The sequence below is a fragment of the Bos javanicus genome, chromosome 2 (assembly GCF_032452875.1).
Source record: "Bos javanicus breed banteng chromosome 2, ARS-OSU_banteng_1.0, whole genome shotgun sequence".
Lineage (NCBI taxonomy): Eukaryota > Metazoa > Chordata > Mammalia > Artiodactyla > Bovidae > Bos > Bos javanicus.
In genome coordinates this window covers 90,138,946-90,163,366 of record NC_083869.1, presented here as the reverse complement: position 1 = coordinate 90,163,366, position 24,421 = coordinate 90,138,946, and the positions used below count along the sequence as shown (strand labels likewise).

Below are 24,421 nucleotides of genomic sequence, written 5' to 3'. Positions count from 1 at the left end.
AATGGTCTAAATGCACCATTTAAAAGACATGGTTGGGAGAGAGCAGCCAAGATGGCAGAGTAGAAGGACCCTAAGCTTACCAGCTCTCATGAGTATACCAGTCAAAATAATCTGCAGAATAATCATCATTGAAAAAGATTGAAACCTACCAGAAAATAACCTTCTACAGCTAAAGACATAAGGGCAGAACCACAATGAGACTGGTAGGGGAAGCAGACTCTGGATATAATCAAATCCCATATCCTTAGGTGGGTGATCCACAAACTAGAGATAATTATATTACAAAAGTTCTCCCCAGGAGAGTTCTGAGCCCCATGTTAGGACCTCAAGCCCAGGGTCTGGAACCAAGGAGAGGAACCCCCATAGCATTTGGCTTTGGAGGTCAGTGGGGCTTGATTGCCTGAAGCTCCACAGGATTAGGGAATAGAGACTGCCTTCTTAAAGGGTGCACACAAAATCTCACACACACTAAGAATAAGGGCAAAAGCAGTAATTTGGGACAAGGCTGGGCCAGACCTACCTGCTGGTCTTAGAGGGTCTCCTGGGGAGGAAGGGGGCAGCTGTGGCCCACCGCAGAGATATAGACACTGGCAGTGGATATATCCGGAGAAAGCAATGGCACCCCACTCCAGTACTCGTGCCTGGAAAATCCCATGGATGGAGGAGCCTGGTGGGCTGCAGTCCATGGGGTCGCTAAGAGTCGGACATGACTGAGCGACTTCACTTTCCCTTTTCACTTTCATGCATTGGAGAAGGAAATGGCAACCCACTCCAGTATTCTTGCCTGGAGAATCCCAGGGATGGAGGAGCCTGGTGGGCTGCTGTCTATGGGATCGCACAGAGTCGGACACGATTGAAGCAACTTAGCAGCAGCAGCAGCAGTGGATATATCAGAGAACATTCATTTGCATGAGTTTTCCAGTCTGACATTTCAGCACCATGATCTGGCCTCACCCAATAGACCACAGGCTTCAGTGCTGTGATGTCTCAGGCCAAACAACAAACTGGATAGGGACACAGCCCTTCCCATCCACAGACAGGCAGCCTAAAGATTTCCTGAACCCAAAGCTGCCTCTAGACATGCCCTGAGACATGACCCTGCCCACTAGGGAACAAGACCCAGCTCCACCAGAGAACAGTCACCAGCCCTTCTTGCCAGGAAACCTGTACAAGTCTCTAGACAAGCCTCACCCACCAGGAGGCAGACATTAGAAGCACAAAAACTGCAGTCCTGCAGACATAACATATTCATGAATTGGAAAACTCAACATAGTAAAGATGTCAGTTCTCCCCAGATTGACTTTTAGATTTAATGTAATTTTTATCTAAATACCAGCTCTTTGTAAATATAGACAAAACCGTTCTAAAATTTATATAGAAAGCACAGGTCCTAGAGTAGCTAAAGTCATCTTTAAAAAGAAGAAAATGGGAAGAATCACTTTTCCCATATTAAGGCCTACTAGCTATAGTAAACCCACTCCAGTACTCTCGCTTGGAAAATCCCATGGACGGAGGGGCCTGGTAGGCTGCAGTCCATGGGATTGTGAAGAGTCGGACACGACTGAGTGACTTCACTTTCACTTTTCACTTTCATGCATTGGAGAAGGAAATGGCAACCCACTCCAGTGTTCTTGCCTGGAGAATCCCAGGGACAGCGGAGCCTGGTGGGCTGCCATCTATGGGGTCGCACAGAGTCGGACACGACTGATGCGACTTAGCAGCAGCAGCAGCTATAGTAATTAAGCTACAGTAGTCAAGAGTAAAGATAGTGTGGTATTAGAAGAGAGACACAAAGATCAGTGGAACAGAATAGACATCCCTGAAATGTACACAAAAGTACACCCAACTGATTTTCAACAGTGATGCAAAAGCAATTTAATGGAGGAATGATAGCCTTTTCAAGTAGTGCTGAATCTATTGGGACATCCATGGGCAAACCAAACCAAACCTTGTCCTAAGTCTCTTACCTAAGATAAAAAACAGTAATAAAATTAAGTGCTGGTGAGATGTGGAGAAATTGCTGATGGGAATTTAAAATTTTATAACCACTCCTGAAAGCATTTTGGCAGTTTCTCAAAAACACTAACTATGCAACCTCCATGTAACCCAACAATTATACTCTTAGGCATTTATCCTAGAAAAATTGTCTTAAAATCACACACACACAAACACCCTGAACAAAATGTTCATAGAGCCTTATTAATATTAGTAGCCAAAAAGTGGAGACAATACAAATATTCTTTAATTGGTGAATGGCTAAACAAACTGTGCTACCTCTATGCCATGGAATAATACTCAACAATTCAAAGGAACATTGATACATACAACAACCTGGATGAAATTCCAGAGAATTATGCTGAGTGAAAAAAAAGCCAATCTTCAAATATTATACACTATATGGATTCTTTTATATGACATTCTTGAAATTATAAAAATACAGAACAGGTTAGTGGTTGCCAGGCCTTACTTAACTAGGAGATGGAGGCAGGAAAGAAATGGCTGTGACTATAAAAGGACATTAGGGATCCTTGTGAAAATATTCTACATCTTAACTGTATAATGTTAATATCCTGACCGATATTGACATTATACAGTTTTTCAAGATGTTACTATTGAGGGAACCTGGATGAAAGGTACATGGTCTCCCTGTGTTATTTCTTACAACTGTGTGAATCTACAATTATTTCAAAATAAAGTTTAATGTTTAAAAGGAAAAAACTTACCTTAAATATTTTTCTTTAAGGTGATAGTCACACCTGTGTATGAGAGATAAAACTAAATTAAGTTAAACAAGATAAATTCAGTGGGTAACCTGTAAAACATAGGTTATATAAAATCAACAGACTTAGAAAGTTGAAAGAATCTATCACCTAAGGCAACAGGATTGTTTATTGAAAACTGGAGTTCTAGAACAAATTCCTTAAAGTCTAAGCTAATTGCTTCATCAACAAGTCACAAAATCTTCAGAATTCTATGGTAAAATAAACTTTGAAGTTTGAAGTTCAAAGAAGAGTTTTTTATGAACCAAGGTAGACAGTGTGTTAAAGAAATGCTGTATTTTGAGACAAACTTCTGGAATGCTAATCTGAACTGGAAAGGACTGACATCTCTTTCAATTCACAGCTGATTCAGGTGACAGTCTTTGAATAGTTCCTTCACATTTTTAGAGTCCCTTCCTAAATTAAGATTTTTAAAATATAGCATAATAAGTTTCTCTCTAAACCCTGACAGTGACAGAATGTGAAATCATTTCCCCAAAGGTCAGGATTCAAGAAAGGTAGGGGCAGGGAGGAGGGCATTTACCTACCAATGAAAGGCAGTGTTTGGTGATGGTAAGAGAATTAGGAAACTAGGATATGGGGAAAAGAGCTTGGATTTTATAGGAATAAATACCTAGATTCAAATCCAAATTCTTCTACTACCATGGTCAAATAACCTTAGGCAATTTACATCTGAGTTTCAGTTTTCACCTGCAAAATGATTATACTATCAAATATTTCAAAGAATTTAAAGGACGTGGAACATATAGTCGTTTACTAAATGGTATACATTATTTTTTCACTTGTACAAGTATATGATAGGATAAATATGAGAAGCAGAATTGTTGGATCAAAGTGAATAAGCATATTTACTTTTGATAGATACTGCAAGATTATCCTTTAATCCAGATTTACTTATTTGCATTTGTATCCAAAAGGTAGGAAAATATCCATTATCTCACAGCCTGGTCATTTTTGTTTTTGTTAATTTGATGCACAAAGATGATATTCCATTGATATTTTAATTTGCATAGTCCTGAAAATTAATGAGTGAACAGTTTTCATGTGTTTATTACCCAGTTGTATTTCTATTATTTGACTGTTTATAATCTCTGCTCATGTTTACAAATTGGGTTGTGTGTGTGCTTATTTATGTGTGAAAATGCTTTTTATTTTTGAATAACAACACTTTGTTATCTGTGCTGTTTGTTATTTACATTTGTTTTTACTTCTTCACGGTCCTTATAGAAATTTGAAATGTTTATGTAGTCAAATCTGGCAGCTTTTCCTTTATGGCTATTAGTTTACATCTTGTTTAGAATATCCTTCCCGTCTCCAAAATTATGTCAGCATTTTCTTAGATGTTTTTCTATGTATACTTTCTATATTTAATCCATCTATATTTGATGTTTTTGGTATGAGGTAAGGGTCTATTGATAATTTTGCTGAAATGGATAGATAGTTGTCTCAGTGCTATTTATTAATTGTCCATATGGTTAACAGATTTTTGTCTTGTCAGTAACCCTTCTTGAGGATATCCTCTCTGCCCAACTCTAATTGTGGGTATATTTGGCAAACTTGACACTACACCTCTGTGGCAACAAGGATGACCATGTAATTTGATATAAAAATATTTAGAGGTACTTCCCTGGTGGGGTCTTCCAGCCCAGAGATTGAACCCATATCTTTTGCATCTCTTGCATTGGCAGGTGGATTCCTTACCACTCTGCCATCTGGGAAGCCCAATGGTTAAATGCATACTGACTTCCACAGTGGCTGCACCAATTTACATTGGTTTGTTTCCCTCATTTTGTTTTCCCCTTTATTGAGGTATTATTGACACAACATATGTAAGTGTGAGGTATACAGTGCGATAATTTGATACGTGTATATATTGCAAAATGTTTACCACATTAAGTTTAGCACCTCCATCCCCTCATATATTTACCTTCATGTGTATGGTGATAACATTTAAAATTTACTCTTTTAACAACTTTAAGATATATAGTACAGTAAGGCTAATTGTAGTCACCATACCGAACATTAGACCCAAGAACTTATTATTCATCTTATAGCAGAGAGTTTGTACCATTTGACTAGTTAGAATCCACATGTAAGTGAGAACATATATATCTGTCTTTCTCTATGACTTATTTCACTTAGTATAATGCCTTCCAGGTCCATGCATGCAAACCAATAGTTTCTTACTTTTTTATCCATTCATTTGTCAATGGACACGTAAGTTATTTTCATGTCTTGACTAATGTGAATAAACCTGCAGTGAATGTGGAGTGCAGATATCTCTTCAAGATAGTGTTTTCATTTCCTTCACATACAGGCCCAGAAGTGGGATTGATGGATCATATGGCAACTATAACCCATGTGTGTCTGTGTGTGTGTGTGCCCAGTCACTGAGTGATGTGTGACTCTCTACGACCCCATGGACTGTAGCCCACCAGGGTCCTCTGTCCATGGAATTTGCTAGGCATGAAAATGAGCATTTGCCATTTCCTACTCCAGGGGATTTCTCAGCCCAGAGGTTGATCCCATGTCTCTTGCTTCTCTTGCTTTGGCAGGCAGATACTTGACCATTGTGCCACCTGGGAAGCCCAATAGTTAAACCCATACTGACTTCCATAATGGCTGCACCAATTTACATTTCCACCAACAGTGCACAGGGGTTCTTTTTTCTCCACAGTCTGCTGCTGCTGCTGCTGCTAAGTCGCTTCAGTCGTGTCTGACTCTGTGCGATCCCATAGACGGCAGCCCACCCAGGCTCCCCTGTCCCTGGGATTCTCCAGGTAAGAACACTGGAGTGGGTTGCCGTTTCCTTCTCCAATGCATGAAAGTGAAAGGTGAAAGTGAAGCTTCTCAGTCGTGTCTGACTCTATCGACCCCATGGACTGCAGCTTACCAGGCTCCTCCATCCATGGGATTTTCCAGGCAAAAGTACTGGAGTGGGGTGCCATTGCCTTCTCCATCTCCACAGTCTAACCAACACTTATTGTCCCCCATTGTTAACATCTTATATTACCATAGTACATTTGCCAAAACTTAAGAAACCAACATCAGTACATTACTAATAACCCACATCCAGATTTTATTTGGGTCTCACTATTTTTTCCATTAACGTTCTATTTCTGTTCCAGGTTTCAGTACAGGGCACCACATTATATTTAGTTGTCATGTCTTCCCTGACTCCTTGGGTCTACAACAGTTTCTCTGCTTTTCTTTGATTTTGTTTCTTTTTATGACTTCAAAAATCTTGATGAGCTCTGGCCAAGTACCCTGTATAATGTCCCCCTATATGTGCCCATCTAATCATGATCAAGAGGCAGGACAGGTGGTCTGGTATTCACATTTCTTGAAGAATTTGCAACAGTTTATTGTGATACACACAGTCAAAGGCTTTGGCATAATCAATAAAGCAGAAATGTTTTTCTGGAACTCTCTTGCTTTTTTGATGATCCTGCAGATGTTGGCAATTTGATCTCTGGTTGCTCTGCCTTTTCTAAAACCAGCTTGAACATCTGGAAGTTCACAGTTCACATATTGCTGAAGCCTGACTTGGAGAATTTTGAGCATTACTTTACTAGCGTGTGAGATGAGTGCAATTGTGCAGTAATTTGAGCATTCTTTGGCATTGCCTTTCTTTGGGATTGGAATGAAAACTGACGTTTTGCAGTCCTGTGGCCAGGAAGCAACAGTTAGAACTGGACATGGAACAACAGACTGGTTCCAAATTGGAAAAGGAGTACATCAAGGCTGTATATTGTCACCCTGCTTATTTAACTTCTATGCAGAGTACATCATGAGAAACGCTGGGCTGGAAGAAGCACAAGCTGGAATCAAGATTGCTGGGAGAAATATCAATAACCTCAGATATGCAGATGACACCACCCTTATGGCAGAAAGTGAAGAGGAACTAAAAAGCCTCTTGATGAAGGTGAAAGAGGAGAGTGAAAAAGTTGACTTAAAACTCAACATTCAGAAAATGAAGATCATGGCATCTGGTCCCATCACTTCATGGGAAATAGATGGGGAAACAGTGTCAGACTCGATTTTTGGGGGCTCCAAAATCACTGCAGATGGCGACTGCAGCCATGAAATTAAAAGACGCTTACTCCTTGGAAGGAAATTTATGACCAACCTAGATAGCATATTAAAAAGCAGAGACATTGCTTTGCCAACAAAGATCCATCTAGTTAAGGCTATGGTTTTTCCAGTGGTCATGTATGGATGTGAGAGTTGGACTGTGAAGAAAGCTGAGTGCCGAAGAATTGATGCTTTTGAAGTGTGGTGTTGGAGAAGACTCTTGAGAGTCCCTTGGACTGCAAGGAGATCCAACCAGTCCATTCTAAGGGAGATCAGTCCTTGGTGTTCATTGGAAGGACTGATGCTAAAGCTGAAACTCCAATACTTTGGCCACCTCATGTGAAGAGTTGACTCATTGGAAAAGACTCTGTTGCCGGGAAGGATTGGGGGCAGGAGGAGTAGGGAACGACAGAGGATGAGATGGCTGGATGGCATCACCAACTTGATGGACATGAGTTTGAGTAAACTCCAGGAGTTGGTGATGGACAGGGAGGCCTGGCGTGCTGTGATTCATGGGGTCGCAAAGAGTCGGACATGATAGAGTGACTGAACTAACTGAATCATGAACAGATTCATGAGTTTTTGCAGAAAATGATGATATGTCCTTCTCAGCACATCACATCAGGATTCATGATATGGTAGTGATATTTGCCTTCACTACCTGTTTAGGTCTTTTTTGTTTGTTTATTATCACTTTTTAAATTTTAATTGGAGGCTGATTACTTTACAACATTGTGGTGGTTTTCGCCATACATTCACATGAATCAGCTATGGGTGTACATGTGTTCCTCATCCCGACCTTCCCTCCCCATCCCATCCCTCAGGGTCATCCCAGTGCACCAGCCCTGAGCACCCTGCTTCATGCATTGAACCTGGCCTGGCTATCTATTTCACATATGATAATATATGTTTCAATGCTGTTCTCTCAAATCATCCCACTCTCGCCTTCTCCCACACAGTCCAAAAGACTGTTCTATACATCTGTTTCTCTTTTGCTGTCTCACATATAGGGTCATCATTACCATCTTTCTAAATTCCATATATATGCGTTAATATACTGTATTGGTATTTTTCTTTCTGACTTACTTCACTCTGTATAATACGCTCCAGTTTTATCCACATCATTAGAACTGATTCAAATGCATTCTTTTTAATAGCTGAGTAATATTCCATTGTGTATATGTGCCTTTCTGATCCATTCATCTGCAGATGGACATCTAGATTGCTTTCATGTCCTGGCTATTGTAAAGAGTGCTGTGATGAACATTGGGGTACACGTGTCTCTTTCAATTCTGGTTTCCTAGGTGTGTATGCCCAGCAGTGGGATTGCTGGGTTGTATGGCAGTTCTATTTCCAGTTTTTTAAGGAATCTCCACACTGTTCTCCATAGTGGCTGTACTAGTTTGCATTCCCACCAACAGTGTAAGAGGGTTTCCTTTTCTCCACACCCTCTCCAGCATTTATTGCTTGTAGACTTTTTGATAGCAGCCATTCTGACCAGCGTGAGATGGTACCTCATTGTGGTTTTGATTTCCATTTCTCTGATAATGAGTGATATTGAGCATCTTTTCATGTGTTTGTTAGCCATTTGTATGTCTTCTTTGGAGAAATGTCTGTTTAGTTCTTTGGCCCATTTTTTGATTGGGTCGTTTATTTTTCTGGACTTCAGCTGCAGGAGTTGCTTGTATATTTTTGAGATTAATTCTTTGTCAGTTGCTTCATTTGCTATTGTTTTCTCCCATTCTGAAGGGTGTCTTTTCACCTTGTTTATAGTTCCCTTCGTTGTGCAAAAGCTTTTAAGTTTAATTAGGTGTAATTTGTTTATTTTTGGTTTTATTTCCATTACTCTGGGAGGTGGGTCATAGAGAATCCTGCTGTGATTTATGTCAGAGAGTGTTTTGCCTATGTTTTCCTCTAGGAGTTTTATAGTTTCTGGTCTTATGTTTAGATCTTTAATCCATTTTGAGTTTATTTTTGTATATGGTGTTAGAAAGTGTTCTAGTTTCATCCTTTTACAAGTGGTTGACCAGTTTTCCAGCACCACTTGTTAAAGAGATTGTCTTTTCTCCATTGTATATTCTTGCCTCCTTTGTCAAAGATAAGGTGTCCATAGGTGCATGGATTTATTTCCGGGCTTTCTATTTTGTTGCATTGATCTATGTTTCTGTCTTTGTGCCAGTACCATACTGTCTTGATGACTGTCGCTTTGTAGCATAGCCTGAAGTCAGGCAGGTTGGTTCCTCCAGTTCCATTCTTCTTTCTCAAGATTGCTTTGGCTTCGAGGTTTTTTGTAATTCCATACAAATTGTGAAATTATTTGTTCTGATTCTCTGAAAAATACAGTTGGTAGCTTGATAGGGATTGCGTTGACGCTATAGATTGCTTTGGGTAGTATACTCATTTTCACTATATTGATTCTTCCAATCCATGAACATGGTATATTTCTCCATCTATTTGTGTCATCTTGGATTTCTTTCACCAGTGTTTTATAGTATTCTATATATAGGTCTTTTGTTTCTTTAGGTAGATTTATTCCTAAGTATTTTATTCTTTTTGTTGCAGTGGTGAATGGAATTGTTTCCTTAATTTCTCTTTCTGTTTTCTCATTGTTAGTCTATAGGAATGCAAGGGATTTCTGTGTGTTGATTTTATATCCTGCAAGTTTACTGTATTCATTGATTAGCTCTAGTAATTTTCTGGTGGAGTCTTTAGGGTTTTCTATGTAAAGTATCATGTCATCTCTAAACAGTGAGAGTTTTACTTCTTTTCCAATCTGAATTTCTTTTATTTCTTTTTCTGCTCTGATTACTGTGGCCAAAACGAACAAGATTATTTTGAATTGTAGAGGTGAGAGTGGGCATCCTTGCCTGACTTTAGGGGAAATGTTTTCAACTTTTCACCATTGAGGATAAATTTGCTGTGGGTTTGTCATAGATAGCTTTTATTATGTTGAGGTATGTTCCTCCTATGTTGCTTTCTGGAGGGTTTTTATCATAAATCGTTGTTGAATTTTTTCAAAGGCTTTCTCTGCATCTATTGAGATAATCATATGGTTTTTATCTTTTAATTTGCTAATGTGGTGCTGCAAGAGGGCATCAGAGGGCAGACACACTGAAACCATAATCACAGAAAACTAGTCAATCTAATCACACTAGGACCACAGCCTTGTCTAACTCAGTTAGACAAATAAACTAAGCCATGCCCTGTGGGGCCACCCAAGATGGGCAGGTCATGGTGGTGAGGTCTGACAGAACCTGGTCCACTGGAGAAGGGAATGGCAAACCACTTCAGTATTCCTGCCTTGAGAACCCCATGAACAGTATGAAAAGGCAAAATGATAGGATACTGAAAGAGAAATTCCCCAGGTCAGTAGGTGCCCAATATGCTACTGGAGATCAGTGGAGAAATAACTCCAGAAAGAATGAAGGGATGGAGCCAAAGCAAAAACAATACCCACTTGTGGATATGACTGGGGACAGAAGCAAGGTCTGATGCCATAAAGAGCAATATTGCATAGGGACCTGGAATGTCAGGTCCATCAATCAAGGCAAATTGGAAGTGGTCAAACAGGAGATGATGGCAAGAGTGAACGTTGACATTCTAGGAATCAGCGAAATAAAATGGACTGGAATGGGTGAATTTAACTCAGATGACCATTATATCTACTACTGTGGGCAGGAATCCCTTAGAAGAAATGGAGTAGCCATCATAGTCAACAAAAGAGTCCGAAATGCAGTACTTGGATGCAATCTAAAAAATGACAGAATGATCTCTGTTCGTTTCCAAGGCAAACTATTCAATATCACAGTAATCCAAGTCTATGCCCCAACCAGTAATGCTGAAGAAGCTGAAGTTGAATGGTTCTATGAAGACCTACAAGACCTTTTAGAACTAAAACCCCCAAAAGTTGTCCTTTTCATTATAGGGGACTGGAATGCAAAAGTAGGAAGTCAAGAAACACCTGGAGTAAGAAGCAAATTTGGCCTTAGAATACAGAGTGAAGCATGGCAAATGCTAATAGAGTTTTGCCAAGAAAACGCAGTGGTCATAGCAAACACCCTCTTCCAACAACACAAGAGAAGACTCTACACATGGACATCACCAGATGGTCAACACTGAAATCAGATTGATTATATTCTTTGCAGCCAAAGGTGGAGAAGCTCTATATAGTCAACAAAAACAAGACCAGGAGCTGACTGTGGCTCAGATCATGAACTCCTTATTGCCAAATTCAGACTTAAATTGAAGAAAGTAGGGAAAACCACTAGACCATTCAGGTATGACCTAAATCAAATCCCTCATGACTACACAGTGGAAGTGAGAAATAGATTTAAGTGACTAGATCTGATAGATAGAGTGCCTGATGAACTATCGACTGAGGTTCATGACATTGTACAGGAGACAGGGATCAAGACCATCCCCATGGAAAAGAAATGCAAAAAAGCAAAATGGCTGTCTGGGGAGCCTTACAAATAGCTGTGAAAAGAAGAGAAGCAAAAAGCAAAGGAGAAAAGGAAACATATAAGCATCTGAATGCAGAGTTCCAAAGAATAGCAAGAAGAGATAAGAAAGCCTTCCTCAGCAATCAATGCAAAGAAATAGAGGAAAACAACAGAATGGGAAAGACTAGAGATCTCTTCAAGAAAATTAGAGATACCAAGGGAATATTTCATGCAAAGATGGGCTCGATAAAAGACAGAAATGGAATGGACCTAACAGAAGCAGAAGGTATTAAGAAGAGGTGGCAAGAATACACAGAAGAACTGTACAAAAAAGATCTTCACGACCAAGATAATCACGATGGTATGATCACTCACCTAGAGCCAGACATCCTGGAATGTGAAGTCAAGTGGGCCTTAGAAATCATCACTACGAACAAAGCTAGTGGAGGTGATGGAATTCCAGTTGAGCTATTTCAAATCCTGAAAGATGATGCTGTGAAAGAGCTACAGTCAATATGCCAGCACATTTTGAAAACTCAGCAGTGGCCACAGGACTGGAAAAGGTCAGTTTTCATTCCAATCCCAAAGAAAGGCAATACCAAAGAATGCTCAAACTACCGCACAATTGCACTCATCTCACACGCTAGTAAAGTAACACTCAAAATTCTCCAAGCCAGGCTTCAGCAATACGTGAACCGTGAACTTCCTGATTTTCAAGCTGGTTTTAGGAAAGGCAGAGGAACCAGAGATCAAATTGCCAACATCCGCTGGATCATCGAAAAAGCAAGAGAATTCCAGAAAACATCTATTTCTGCTTTATTGACTATGCCAAAGCCTTTGACTGTGCAGATCACAATAAACTGTGGAAAATTCTTCAAGAGATGGAAATACCAGACCACCTGATCTGCCTCTTGAGAAATTTGTATGCAGGTCAGGAAGCAACAGTTAGAACTGGACATGGAACAACAGACTGGTTCCAAATAGGAAAAGGAGTACGTCAAGCCTGTATATTGTCACCCTGCTTATTTAACTTCTATACAGAGTACATCATGAGAAACGCTGGGCTGGAAGAAGCACAAGCTGGAATCAAGATTGCCGGAAGTAATATCAATAACCTCAGATATGCAGATGACACCACCCTTATGGCAGAAAGTGAAGAGGAACTAAAAAGCCTCTTGATGAAAGTGAAAGAGGAGAGTGAAAAAGTTGGCTTAAAGCTCAACATTCATAAAACGAAGATCATGGCATCCGGTCCCATCACTTCATGGGAAATATATGGGGAAACTGTGGAAACAGTGTCAGACTTTATTTTTTTAGGCTCCAAAATCACTGCAGATGGTGACTGCAGCCATGAAATTAAAAGGAAAAGATTACTACTTAGAAGAAAAGTTATGACCAACCTAGATAGAATATTGAAAAGCAGAGACATTACTTTGCCAACAAAGGTCCATCTAGTCAAGGCTATGGTTTTTCCAGTGGTCATGTACGGATGCGAGAGTTGGACTGTCAAGAAAGCTGAGCGCTGAAGAATTGATGCTTTGAACATCAATTTGAGAGTTCCTGGACTGCAAGGAGATCCACCCAGTCCATCCTAAAGGAGATCAGTCCTGGGTGTTCATTGGAAGGACTGATGTTGAAGCTGAAACTCCAATACTTTGGCCACCTGACACAAAGAGCTGACTCATTGGAAAAGACCCTGATGCTGGGAAGGATTGAGGGCAGGAGGAGAAGGGGACAACAGAGGATAAGATGTTTGGATGGCATCACCGACTCAATGGACATGGGTTTGGGTGGACTCCAGGAGTTGGTGATGGACAGGGAGGCCTGGCGTGCTGCAGTTCATGGGGTCGCAAAGAGTTGGACATTACTGAGCAACTGAACTGAACTGAACTTGCATCCCTGGGATAAAGCCCACTTGGTCATGATATATGATCTTTTAAATATGTTGTTGGATTCTATTTGCTAGAATTTGGTTAAGGGTTTTTGCATCTATGTTCATCAGTGATATTGATCTGTGGTTTTCTTTTTTTGTGGAATCTTTGTCTGGTTTTGGTATTAGGGTGATGGTGGCCTCATAGAATGAATTTGGAAGTTTACCTTCCTCTGCAATTTTCTGGAAGAGTTTGAGTAGGATAGGTGTTAGCTCTTCTCTAAATTTTTGGGTGACTTCATCTGTGAAGCTATCTGGTCCTGGGCTTTTCCTTGATGGAAGATTTCTGATTATGGTTTCAGTTTCTGGGCTTGTGATGGGTCTGTTAAGGTTTTCTATTTCTTCCTGGTTCAGTTTTGGGAAGTTATACTTTTCTAAGATTTTGTCCATTTCTTCCAAGTTGTCCATTTTATTGGCATATAGTTGCTGATAGTAGTCTCTTATGATCCTTTGTATTTCTGTGTTGTCTGTTGTGATCTCTCCATTTTCATTTCTAATTTTGTTAATTTGATTCTTCTCCCTTTGTTTCTTGATGAGTCTGGCTAATGGTTTGTCAATTTTATATATCTTCTTGAAGAACCAGCTTTTAGCTTTGTTGATTTTTGCTATGGTCTCTTTTACTTGTTTTGCCTTTATTTCTGCCCTAATTTTTGTGATTTCTTTCCTTCTACTCTCCCTGGGGTTCTTCATTTCTTCCTTTTCTAGTTGCTTTACGTGTAGAATTAGGTTATTTATTTGATTTCTCTCCTGTTTATTGAGGTAGGCTTGTATTGCTATGAACCTTCTCCTTAGCACTGCTTTTACTGAATCCCATAGGTTTTGGGTTGTTGTGTTTTCATTTTCATATGTTTCTATGCATATTTTGATCTCTTTTTTGATTTCTTCTGTGATTTGTTGGTTATTCAGAAGTGTGTTGTTTACCCTTCATATGTTTGTATTTTTAATAGTTTTTTCCCCCTGTATTTGACATCTAATCTTACTGCATTGTGATCAGAAAAAATGCTTGAGATGATTTCAATTTTTTACAATTTACCAAGGCTAGATTTGTGGCCCAGGATGTGATCTATCCTGGAGAAGATTCCGTATGCACTTGCGAAAAAGGTGAAATTCATTGTTTTAGGGTGAAATGTCCTATAGATATCAATTAGGTCTAACTGGTCCATTGTATCATTTAAAGTTTGTGTTTCCTTGCTAATTTTCTGTTTAGTTGATCTATCCATAGGTGTGAGTGGGGTATTAAAATCTCCCACTATTAATGTGTTACTGTTAATTTCCCCTTTCGTATTTGTTAGCATTTGCCTTACATATTGCCGTGCTCCTATGTTGGGTGCATATATATATTTATAATTGTTATATCTTCTTCTTGGATTGATCCTTTGATCATTATGTAGTGTTCTTCTTGTCTCTTTTCATGGCCTTTATTTCAAAGTCTATTTTATCTGATATGTGTATCGCTACTCCTGCTTTCTTTTGGTATCCATTTGCGCGAAATATCTTTATCCAGCCCTTCACTTTCAGTCTGTATGTGTCCCTAGGTTTGAGATGGGTCTCTTGTAGACAACATATATAAAAGTCTCGTTTTTGTATCCATTTAGCCAGTCTCTGTCTTTTGGTTGAGGCATTCAACCCAGTTACATTTAAGGGAATTATTGATAAGTATGATCCCATTGCCATTTACTTTGTTGTTTTGGGTTCGAGTTTATAAACCTTTTCTGTTTCCTGTCTAGAGAAGATCCTTTAGCATTTGTTGAAGAGCTGGTTTGGTGGTGCTGAATTCTCTGAGCTTTTGCTTGTCTTAAAGCTTTTGATTTCTCCTTCATATTTGAATGAGATCCTTGCTGGGTACAGTAATCTGGGCTGTAGGTTTTTCTCTTTCATCACTTTAAGTATGTCCTGCCATTCCCTCCTGGCCTGAAGAGTTTCTATTGGAAGATCAGCTGTTATTCTTATGGGGATCCCCTTGTGTGTTATTTGTTGTTTTTTCCCTTGCTGCTTTTAATATTTGTTCTTTGTGTTTGATCTTCATTAATTTGATTAATATGTGTCTTGGGGTGTTTTGCCTTGGCTTGCTCCTGTTTGGGACTCCCTGGGTTTCTTGGTTTTGGGTGGCTATTTACTTCCCCATTTTAGGGAAGTTTTCAACTATTATCTCCTCAAGTATTTTCTCATGGCCTTTCTTTTTGCCTTCTTCTTCTGGGACTCCTATGATTCGAATGTTGGGGCATTTAATATTGTCCCAGAGGTCTCTGAGGTTGTCCTCATTTCTTTTAATTCTTTTTTCTTTTTTCCTCTCTGCTTCATTTATTTCCACCATTCTGTCTTCCACCTCACTTATCATATCTTCTGCCTCAGTTATTCTACTGTTGGTTCCCTCCAGAGTGCTTTTGATCTCAGTTATTGCATTATTCATTATTGATTGAGTCTTTTTTATTTCTTGTAGGTCCTTGTTAAACTTTTCTTGCATTTTCTCAATCCTTGTCTCCAGACTATTTAGCTGCAACCCCATTTTGTTTTCAAGATTTGGAATCATTTTTACTATCATTATTCTGAATTCTTTTTCAGTTAGACTCCCTATCTCCTCCTCTTTTGTTTGGATTGGTGGGCTTTTATCATGTTCCTTTACCTGCTGAATATTTCTCTGCCTTTTCATCTTGTTTAGGTTGCTGTGTTTGGGGTGGTCAGAATTTCCGTATGCTTGAAGTTTGTGGTTCCTCTTTATTCTGGAGGTTCCTCCCTGCGGATGGTGTTGGACGAGTGACTTGTCAAGGTTTCCTGGTTAGGGAAGCTTGCATGGGTGTTCTGGTGGGTGGAGCTGGATCTCTTTTCTCTGGAGTGCAATGAAGTGTCCAGTAGTGAGTTTTGAGGTGTCTATGGGTTTGGTGTGACTTTTGGCTGCCTGTATTTTTGTGCTCATGGTTATGTTCCTGTTTTGTTGGAGAATTAGCTTGGTATGTCTGCTCTGAAACTTGTTGGCTCTTGGGTGGAGCTTGGTTTCAGTGTAGGTATGGAAGCTTTTGGATGAGCTTTTGTCGATTAATAGTCCCTGGAGTCAGGAGTTTTCTGGTGTTCTCAAGTTTTGGATTTAGGCCTCCTGCCTCTGGCTTTCCATCTTATTCTTATAGTAGCCTCAAGACGTCTCCATCCATACAGCTCTGATGATAAAACATCTAGGTTAATGGTGAAAAAGCTTCTCCACAGTGAGGGACACCCAGAGAGGTTCACAGAGTTACATGAAGAAGAGAAGAGGGAGGAGGGAGATAGAGGTGACCAGGAAGAGAAGAGAGGGAATCAAAAGGGAAGAGAGCAGTCTAGCCAGTAATAAATTCCCTATTTGCTCTCCACACTCTGGAACACTCAGAGAGGTTCATGGAGTTCCATAGAGAAGCAAAGAGGGAGGAAGGAGATGTGACCAGGAGGAGAGAAGGGGGAGTCAAAAGGAGAGAGACCAGTCTAGCCTGTGATCAGTTCCCTAAGTTTTCTCCATAGCCCAGAACACCCAAAGAGATTAACAGAGTTAAGAGTTAAGCAGAGAAGAGAAGGGGGAGGGAGGAGATAGAGGTGACCTGGGGGAGAAAAAAGGAGAGTCAAAAGGGGAGAGAGCAATCAAGCCAGTAATTACACTCCTAAGTAAAAATGTGTACTGAAGATTGGATTCTTAAAGGTATAGAATTGATAACAAATACCAAAAAGCAAAGATTAAAAATCTAGAGTAGAGGTTAGACTCTCAAAAATACAATATTAAAATATAAAAAAACAAAATCGCAAAAGTTATATATAAAAAACATGAAATTTGCTTTAAAAATAGCATCTTTTTTTCAAGGTAATAGAAGGTTTTAAAAATGAAAATTAAAGGAGTAATAAAGAACTTAAAAATAAAAAAAAATTTTTTTTAATTACTGATAATAGTAAAATATATCTAGGAATTACTCTGGAGCTGTTGAGGGCAGTGTGTGGTCAGTTCAGTTTCAGATAGTTCTTTGTTCGACCTTACACTTCTTCTCAAGGTCTGTAGGTCCCTTCCAATGCCAGTGCTAACTATAGGGTTTTAAGCTGTTGCACCTGTCACTTCCAAAGCCATTCCCTCTTCTTTATTTTGGCTTTGTTTGCAAGTCTCTTCAGTATCTAATGTCCACCCTCACACAAGAGTGCGAAAGTGGTCATTTATTTACCCTCACTTGTTCAATTGTGCTGCGGGGAAGGAGGAATGCTGCAAACAAATATCACTGGCGTGTGTGGGGAGTGCTCGCAGTGTCTGGGCCACACTGGGTTTGCACCTGCTCACAGCGTGTGTGCTTTCCCGGTCTACACTGCTCAGGCTCCAGATTGCTCTGTGGGGGAACTGCCTAAGGTGAGCCCTGGGCTGCGTACACTTCCCAGATCTATGCCGCTCAGGTTCAGGTTCTCAGGTACTCCACAAAGGCACAGACTCAGTTGGGCCTGCGTTTTGTGCCCTTCCCAGGTCGGAGCAGCTCAGGCAACCAGGTGCTTGGCAAGCACACTCTTCCCAGCTGGGTGGTGCATCTTATCACTTCTCAGTCCCAGCTGCTCAGTTTCCTGGGTGTGCAGCCGGAGTGCCGTCTCAGGTGTGCTGTGTGTCTCTTCTGGGGTGCTAATCTCTGGCTGTGACCCTCCTGATGGATGTCAACCGTCCAGGACCCCAGGAAGACTTGTTAGCAACTGGGAGCCTGCTCACAGTTTGGTAGGGGATGCCATCTCTGGGGCCGAGTTTGCCCCTTTCCTTCTGGCTCTGGCTGTCACCTGCCTGCCTCCCAGCCTCCGGTGGGGGATGGGCCGTCCGCAGCCGGCTAACTCTCCTTTGGTATTCGCTCAGTCCTTTGTTCTGTAAGCTGGCCGGCAATGCCTTGCTGCTGCTGCTGCTGAGGTCGCTTCAGTCGTGTCCAACTCTGTGCGACCCCGTAGACGGCAGCCCACCAGGCTCCCCCATCCCTGGGATTCTCCAGGTAAGAACACTGGAGTGGGTTGCCATTTCTTTCTCCAATGCATGAAAGTGAAAGTGAAGTCGCTCTGTCGTGTCCGACTCTTCGCGACCCCATGGACTGCAGCCTACCAGGCTCCTCCGTCCATGGAATTTTCTAGGCAAGAGTACTGGAGTGGGGTGTCATCGCCTTCTCCGGCAGTGCCTTAGGTTAGAGCTTTTCGCAGGAAAGTTCTCTCTCTCTTTCCTCTTCTTTTTTTTTTTCCTCTCTGGCTATCCCACGGTTTGGGTTGCTATCTCACGTTAGCTCCATCAGATTGCCCTGAGGGCAATCAGGCCCCTTAAGCAATGCAGCCGGGGCCTCCCTGTTAACACAGCCCCCACTTGCTGGTGGTGGACTTGAGCATCTGGGCTACTTCTCCACTGGGAGTTGCAGTTAGGCCTGTTATCTGTGGGTTTTATTATTTTATTTTTTCCTCCTGGTTATGTTGCCCTCTGAGATTCCAAAACTCCCCACAGACCCGCCAGTGAGAGGGTTTCCTGGTGTTTGGAAACTTCTCCTCTTTTAAGACTCCTCCCCCGCCCCAGACGGGTCTCCATCCCTAACTCTTTTGTCTCTCTTTTTATCTTTTGTCCTACCTCCTTTTAAAGACAATGCCTTTCTGGGTGCCTGGTGTCCTCTGCCAGTGTTCAGAAGTTGTTTTGTGGTATTTGCTCAGTGTTCAAATGATCTTTTGATGAATTTGTGGGGGAGAAAGTGGTCTCCCCATCCTATTCCTCTGCCATCTTAGGACCGCCTCCCCCCCACCCCCTACCTCGTTTAGGTCTTGATTGCCAGGTTTCTCTACGGTGCAGTTACTGTTTTTTTGCTTTCACTGCTTGGATTTTTTGAAGTAAGTCCCTAACTCTAGCCTACTTTCAAGGGTGTATTTTTCATGAGTATAGCCATATATATATATATATGATTATAATCTATGGTATTATGTATTTTGTTGTATTAATTTTTCAAGCTTTGGCCATTGGGACTTTCAGTGTGTCCTGTGTCCCAATGACATGCCCCTATCCTTTTATTTTTTGAGCATTTTCATAGTTTTTAGTGCTCTAATGATGTTCCAGGCTCATACTGAATTTTTCTTACCCAGTCATGTCAATAGTTTCTACATAAAGTCCTGGTTATTTTACTAGAGAATATTTGTAAATCAAGCTCTGGGCACTGCGTGTACTTATTGCTACAAGTGTTTACTTTCTTCATATTTGTTATTTTTCCAGTTTCCTTCTATTATTGATTTCTAGCTTCATTCCATTGTGGATGAATAGACTCAGTATGTGTGGAAGTTGTTGAATCAGTTAAGAATTATAAACAAAACAAGACAGCAAAAGAGACACTGATGTATAGAACAGTCTTTTTTTTTTTTTTTTTTCTCAACAACTACTGTTTATTTTTTTTTTCTTTTTTTTTTTTTATTGTTCCAATTTTATTTTATTTTTAAACTTTACATAATTGTATTAGTTTTGCCAAATATCAAAATGAATCCGCCACAGGTATACATGTGTTCCCCATCCCGAACCCTCCTCCCTCCTCCCTCCCCATACCATCCCTCTGGGCCGTCCCAGTGCACCAGCCCCAAGCATCCAGCATCATGCATCGAACCTGGACTGGCAACTCGTTTCCTACATGATATTTTACATGTTACAATGTCATTCTCCCACATCTTCCCACCCTCTCCCTCTCCCACAGAGTCCATAAGACTGTTCTATACAAGAACAGGTATATGCTTGGGGCTGGTGCACTGGGACGACCCAGAGGGATGGTATGGGGAGGGAGGAGGGAGGAGGGTTCGGGATGGGGAACACATGTATACCTGTGGTGGATTCATTTTGATATTTGGCAAAACTAATACAATTATGTAAAGTTTAAAAAATAAAATAAAATTTAAAAAAAAAAAAAAAGATGATGCAAAAAAAAAAATTATAAACAGAAATTTAGAAACACTGCTTTAAATAGTAGTGCAGTGGTTTTTGTGATGTCATCCTGGACCCACGTGTCCTTTCTTTCTTGAATCTATTGTCAGCATATGCATGTTAGTATAGAGTAACACTAAATGAACTCTGTACTTCTAGGAATCATGATGTGTTCCAGGCAGGAAGAAGAAAGGAATAAAGGTTGACTAAGTACCTGTCAGCTCAGTCTGCCTCTGTTTTAAGATATACTCTTAGAAGCATCTTCCAACAGTTTTCAGCTATATGTAGTTGGCCAGAACCTTGTTACATGGCCACTCCTGTCTTTTAAAGGAGGCTGGAAGATGTAGCTTTTTGAGTAAGGGACATTTTTGCTCCTAAAATATTGAGGTTCTTGAAATAATATGTATTTTGGGAAAGTAACTCTCAGTCTGTGTCACAGGGAGCAAGAGACTAGTTAAGAGACTCTTGTTGGGAAGAGATGATGGTGACTTGTGCTGCAGGGGTAATAGGTGGTGGTAGGATATTATTGGATATTTAATATATTTTGAAGGCAGTAGGCATAGGACTTAATGCTGGCTTACATATGAAGAGGAGGAAAGAAAGGTTGAGACAGGTTTCTGGTCTAACAGTTCAGTAGAGGTGGCACCATTACCTGAGATGAGGAAAAAGAGAGAAAAGCCAAGGTTTTGTGTGTGTGTGTGTGTGTGTGTGTGTGTGTGTGTGTGTGTGTGTTTGAGGGAAGTGGGGAGCAGGGAGGTAATCTAGAATCCTATTATGTATACATTAAATTTGACGTGCCTATTATATAGGACTGCAAGGAGATCCAACCAGTCCATTCTAAAGGAGATCAGCCCTGGGTATTCTTTGGAAGGAATGATGCTAAAGCTGAAACTCCAGTACTTTGGCCACCTCATGCAAAGAGTTGACTCATTGGAAAAGACTCTGATGCTGGGAGGGATTGGGGGCAGGAGGAGAAGGGGACGACGGAGGATGAGATGGTTGGATGGCATCACTGACTCGATGGACGTGAATTTGAGTGAACTCCGGGAGATGGTGATGGACATGGAGGCCTGGCCTGCTGCGATTCATGGGGTCACAAAGAGTCGGACACGACTGAGCAACTGAACTGAACTGATTATATAGCTATGTGGAAATCAATGCCCTTCTAAATATTTCTGAGGATACTATTTTGAATCTTTCCAAGGGTCATTCTCCCCCTGCATTCCTCAGAAATAGCTCTATTTACTCTGGGGTTAGCTCTGTTTATTCTTATTGATCTTTCACTTACATATACTGATTTTCCTCACATATCTGATGAGTTTTGTTGGTTTGCTTTATGTTTGTGAATGAAGGAGTATGTTGGCTGTATAGGCATGCTCTGTGTGACAGGCAAGCTTCCCTGGAGGGTATTTGGGGAAATAGCGTCAGATTTCATTTTCTTGAGCTCCAAAATCACTGCGGACAGTGACTGCAGCCACTAAAATACACTTGGTTCTTGGAAGAAAAACTATGACAAACCTAGACAGTGTATTATAAAGCAGAAACATCACTTTGCTGGTCCATATAGTCAAAGCTATGCTTTTTCCAGTAGTCATGTACGGATGTGAGAGTTGGACCATAAAGATGGCTGAGAGCCAGAGAATTGATGTTTTCAAGCTGTGGTGCTGGAGAAGACTCTTGAGAGTCCCTTGGACAACATGGAGATCAAACCAGTCAATCCTTAAGGAAATCAATCCTGAAATTCATTGGAAGGACTGGTGCTGAAGCTGAAACACAAATACTTTGGCTACCTGATGTTAAGAACTGACTCACTGGAAAAGACCCTGATGATGGGAAATATTGAAGGGAGAAGGAGAAGGGGGTAACAGAGGATGAGATGGGTAGATGGTATTACTGACTCAACATGAATTTGAGCAAACTCAGATAGTGAAGGACAGGGAAGCCTGGGGTGCTGCAGTTCCTGGGGTCACAAAGAGTTGGACATTGACTTAGGGACTGAATAACAACTGTCCTGGATTTTTTAACTCACAAAAGTATTGGATGTTCATCTAATCAATAATATAGAGTTAACAGTAAAATTTAATAGTGTCATCATCTTACCTTTTGTCCAGAGTTTTCTCCCTTGAGAAAACAACGTTAACATTTTGTATCCTTTCATATATTTTTCCATGCTTATATATTAGGGGGGAGCTTTAATTTTTTTTTCCTACTACTTATTCTTCCACTTCCTTGTCAGACATATTTCATTTAACTTTAATTTTTCTACTAAATTGACTTAAAGCAACAAACTTTCAAATGTTAGAATTTAAACTTTTAAAGAGAGATTTTGGAAAGTTCAAGGAAAAATAAAATGAGCAAAAGAACAGATGTGGAAAAGAATGAGATGTATTTGTAGAGTTCCAAATTAAGACACGTTTTTCTGGAGGAGAGAAACTGTAGTGGGGAATTCTGAGATACTTGGAGAAATCATTTAAAGTCAGTGTCTAACGGTAGTTAATAACATAACATGGGAAACTGCTGAAGATATAAGAATAAAGTCATGTTATGACTGCTTAATATTAACGAATACTTAAACCAAAAGCATTTCTTATGAAAGCGTCATTCATTGAATTATTTTAACTGACTTGATATATAATGAAGCAGCTACAGACTAAAGGAAACAGTGTAGAGAAAAGTGCTTTATAATACTAAGTGTTCTGCAAAGAGATAGTATCATTAACGAGTTGGAGGTATACATGCATCTTATGATATTTTCAAAGCGCCATTGTCTTTCACTGCAGTTTTCATTGTGTGGTAGTAGGCACGTCGGATGAAAATTTAGAATGCCTAGGATTTAATCTGGTAACTTAGGGCAAAACTTCAACTGCAGGTTCTTGTGTAAAACAGAGAGTAGGTCTTGATTATCTCTGAAGCGTCTTCTGGGCTTCCCAGGTGGTGCTAGTGGTTAAGAATCTGCCTACCAGTGGGTTCAGTCTCTGGGTTGGGAAGATCCCCTGGAGTGGGAAGTGACACCCTACTCCAGTATTCTAGCCTGGAAACTTCCATGGGCATAGGAGCCTGGCAGGCTACAGAGCAGGGGGCCACAAAGAGTTGGACGTGACTGAGCACACACATATACAAAGTGTCTTCCATCTGCAAAAATTCAGTGTTTCTGTAATTTTCCTGAACACCTTGATTTAGCATAAAGTGTTTCCTTAGGCAGTAGTTACCCATTTAACAATTACAGGTTGAGAGTCATTGAAATTGTTGTCTCACTATAATATCAGATGCCACTTATTATCTAAAGCGTTTCACAACCTTTTAAAACTAGATTAAATTTGTTTTAACAGTTCTGTTTTCTTTTCTACTTTTGTTTCTGCTTAAAGTTGCTGAGCATTATTTTGGTTTTACAGATTCGATAGAGTATTGTAGTGTCAGGGAAGTGAAGATTATTATATATGTCTGATATAAACTTCTTTTGATTATTAGCAAATTACAGTAGTTATGAGGAAAATATTTCTTTAGTTTTTAAAATGTTTACTATCTTTAATAACTATTGAATGAGTAAAATTATCTTGGGAAGTATCCTTTCATTACAAGCAGTCTAAAATTAAAACTTCTCTTTTTATAAGGTGGTTTTCTCACCAAAAGAATACATTTCACCATGTTTCAAACCAGAATATACAGAATTCAAACCAGCATATCAGGTGAGTCCTGAGTTTTCTTATCCCAATAGCAATTATACTTAATAATAGGTTTCTCTAATACTTTGTGTAATTCAGTGGTTCCAAAACCAGACTACCCATTGGAAGCGCTCACCTATCTTTACAAAAATACACATTCCCAGGTCCCACCTCTGACCTAATAAATCTGAATTTGGAAATGGAGCCTGGAATTTGTATTTTTTTTAAAAAAAAAACAAGGATTCTGATGCTGTTGCCTGGGTATCAATTAACATTTGAAAACCATGTGAACTAAACAAATACTAGGTTGATTATTTCACATTTTGCCTTTTAAATTGAATAATGGGAGTATGAACAAAAAGTTTGAATAAGAGACTTCATTTTGAAAGGCTACTTCAATAATAGAATAGCCTAATCTCAGAGCTACAAAATTGCCTGTAACTATTACACTGACATTTCGCTGTACTTTGGAACTTTGTGTACTGTTTTCTACAGTTTCTGAGGGAGGCATATATATTTATCAAACAGCAAGATTCTACTGTAACATACTAAGGACATCATTGTTTAAATTCTCAAATGATCTATGCTCCCAAATCAATCTTTAGAGAATACTTTTAATGGAATATCTATTACTT

The 24,421-nt window shown here is 40.0% G+C and overlaps 1 protein-coding gene across 1 annotated transcript in view; it reads left to right on the top strand.

Annotated features, from left to right (window-relative positions):
- The window catches only part of C2CD6 (C2 calcium dependent domain containing 6), a 126,066-nt gene that overhangs the window by 95,023 nt on the left and 6,622 nt on the right, over positions 1–24,421 (top strand). The window contains exon 16 of the mRNA XM_061431005.1: positions 23,736–23,810. Coding sequence (XP_061286989.1) covers positions 23,736–23,810 — 75 coding nt within the window. The remainder of the gene's footprint in view (positions 1–23,735; positions 23,811–24,421) is intronic.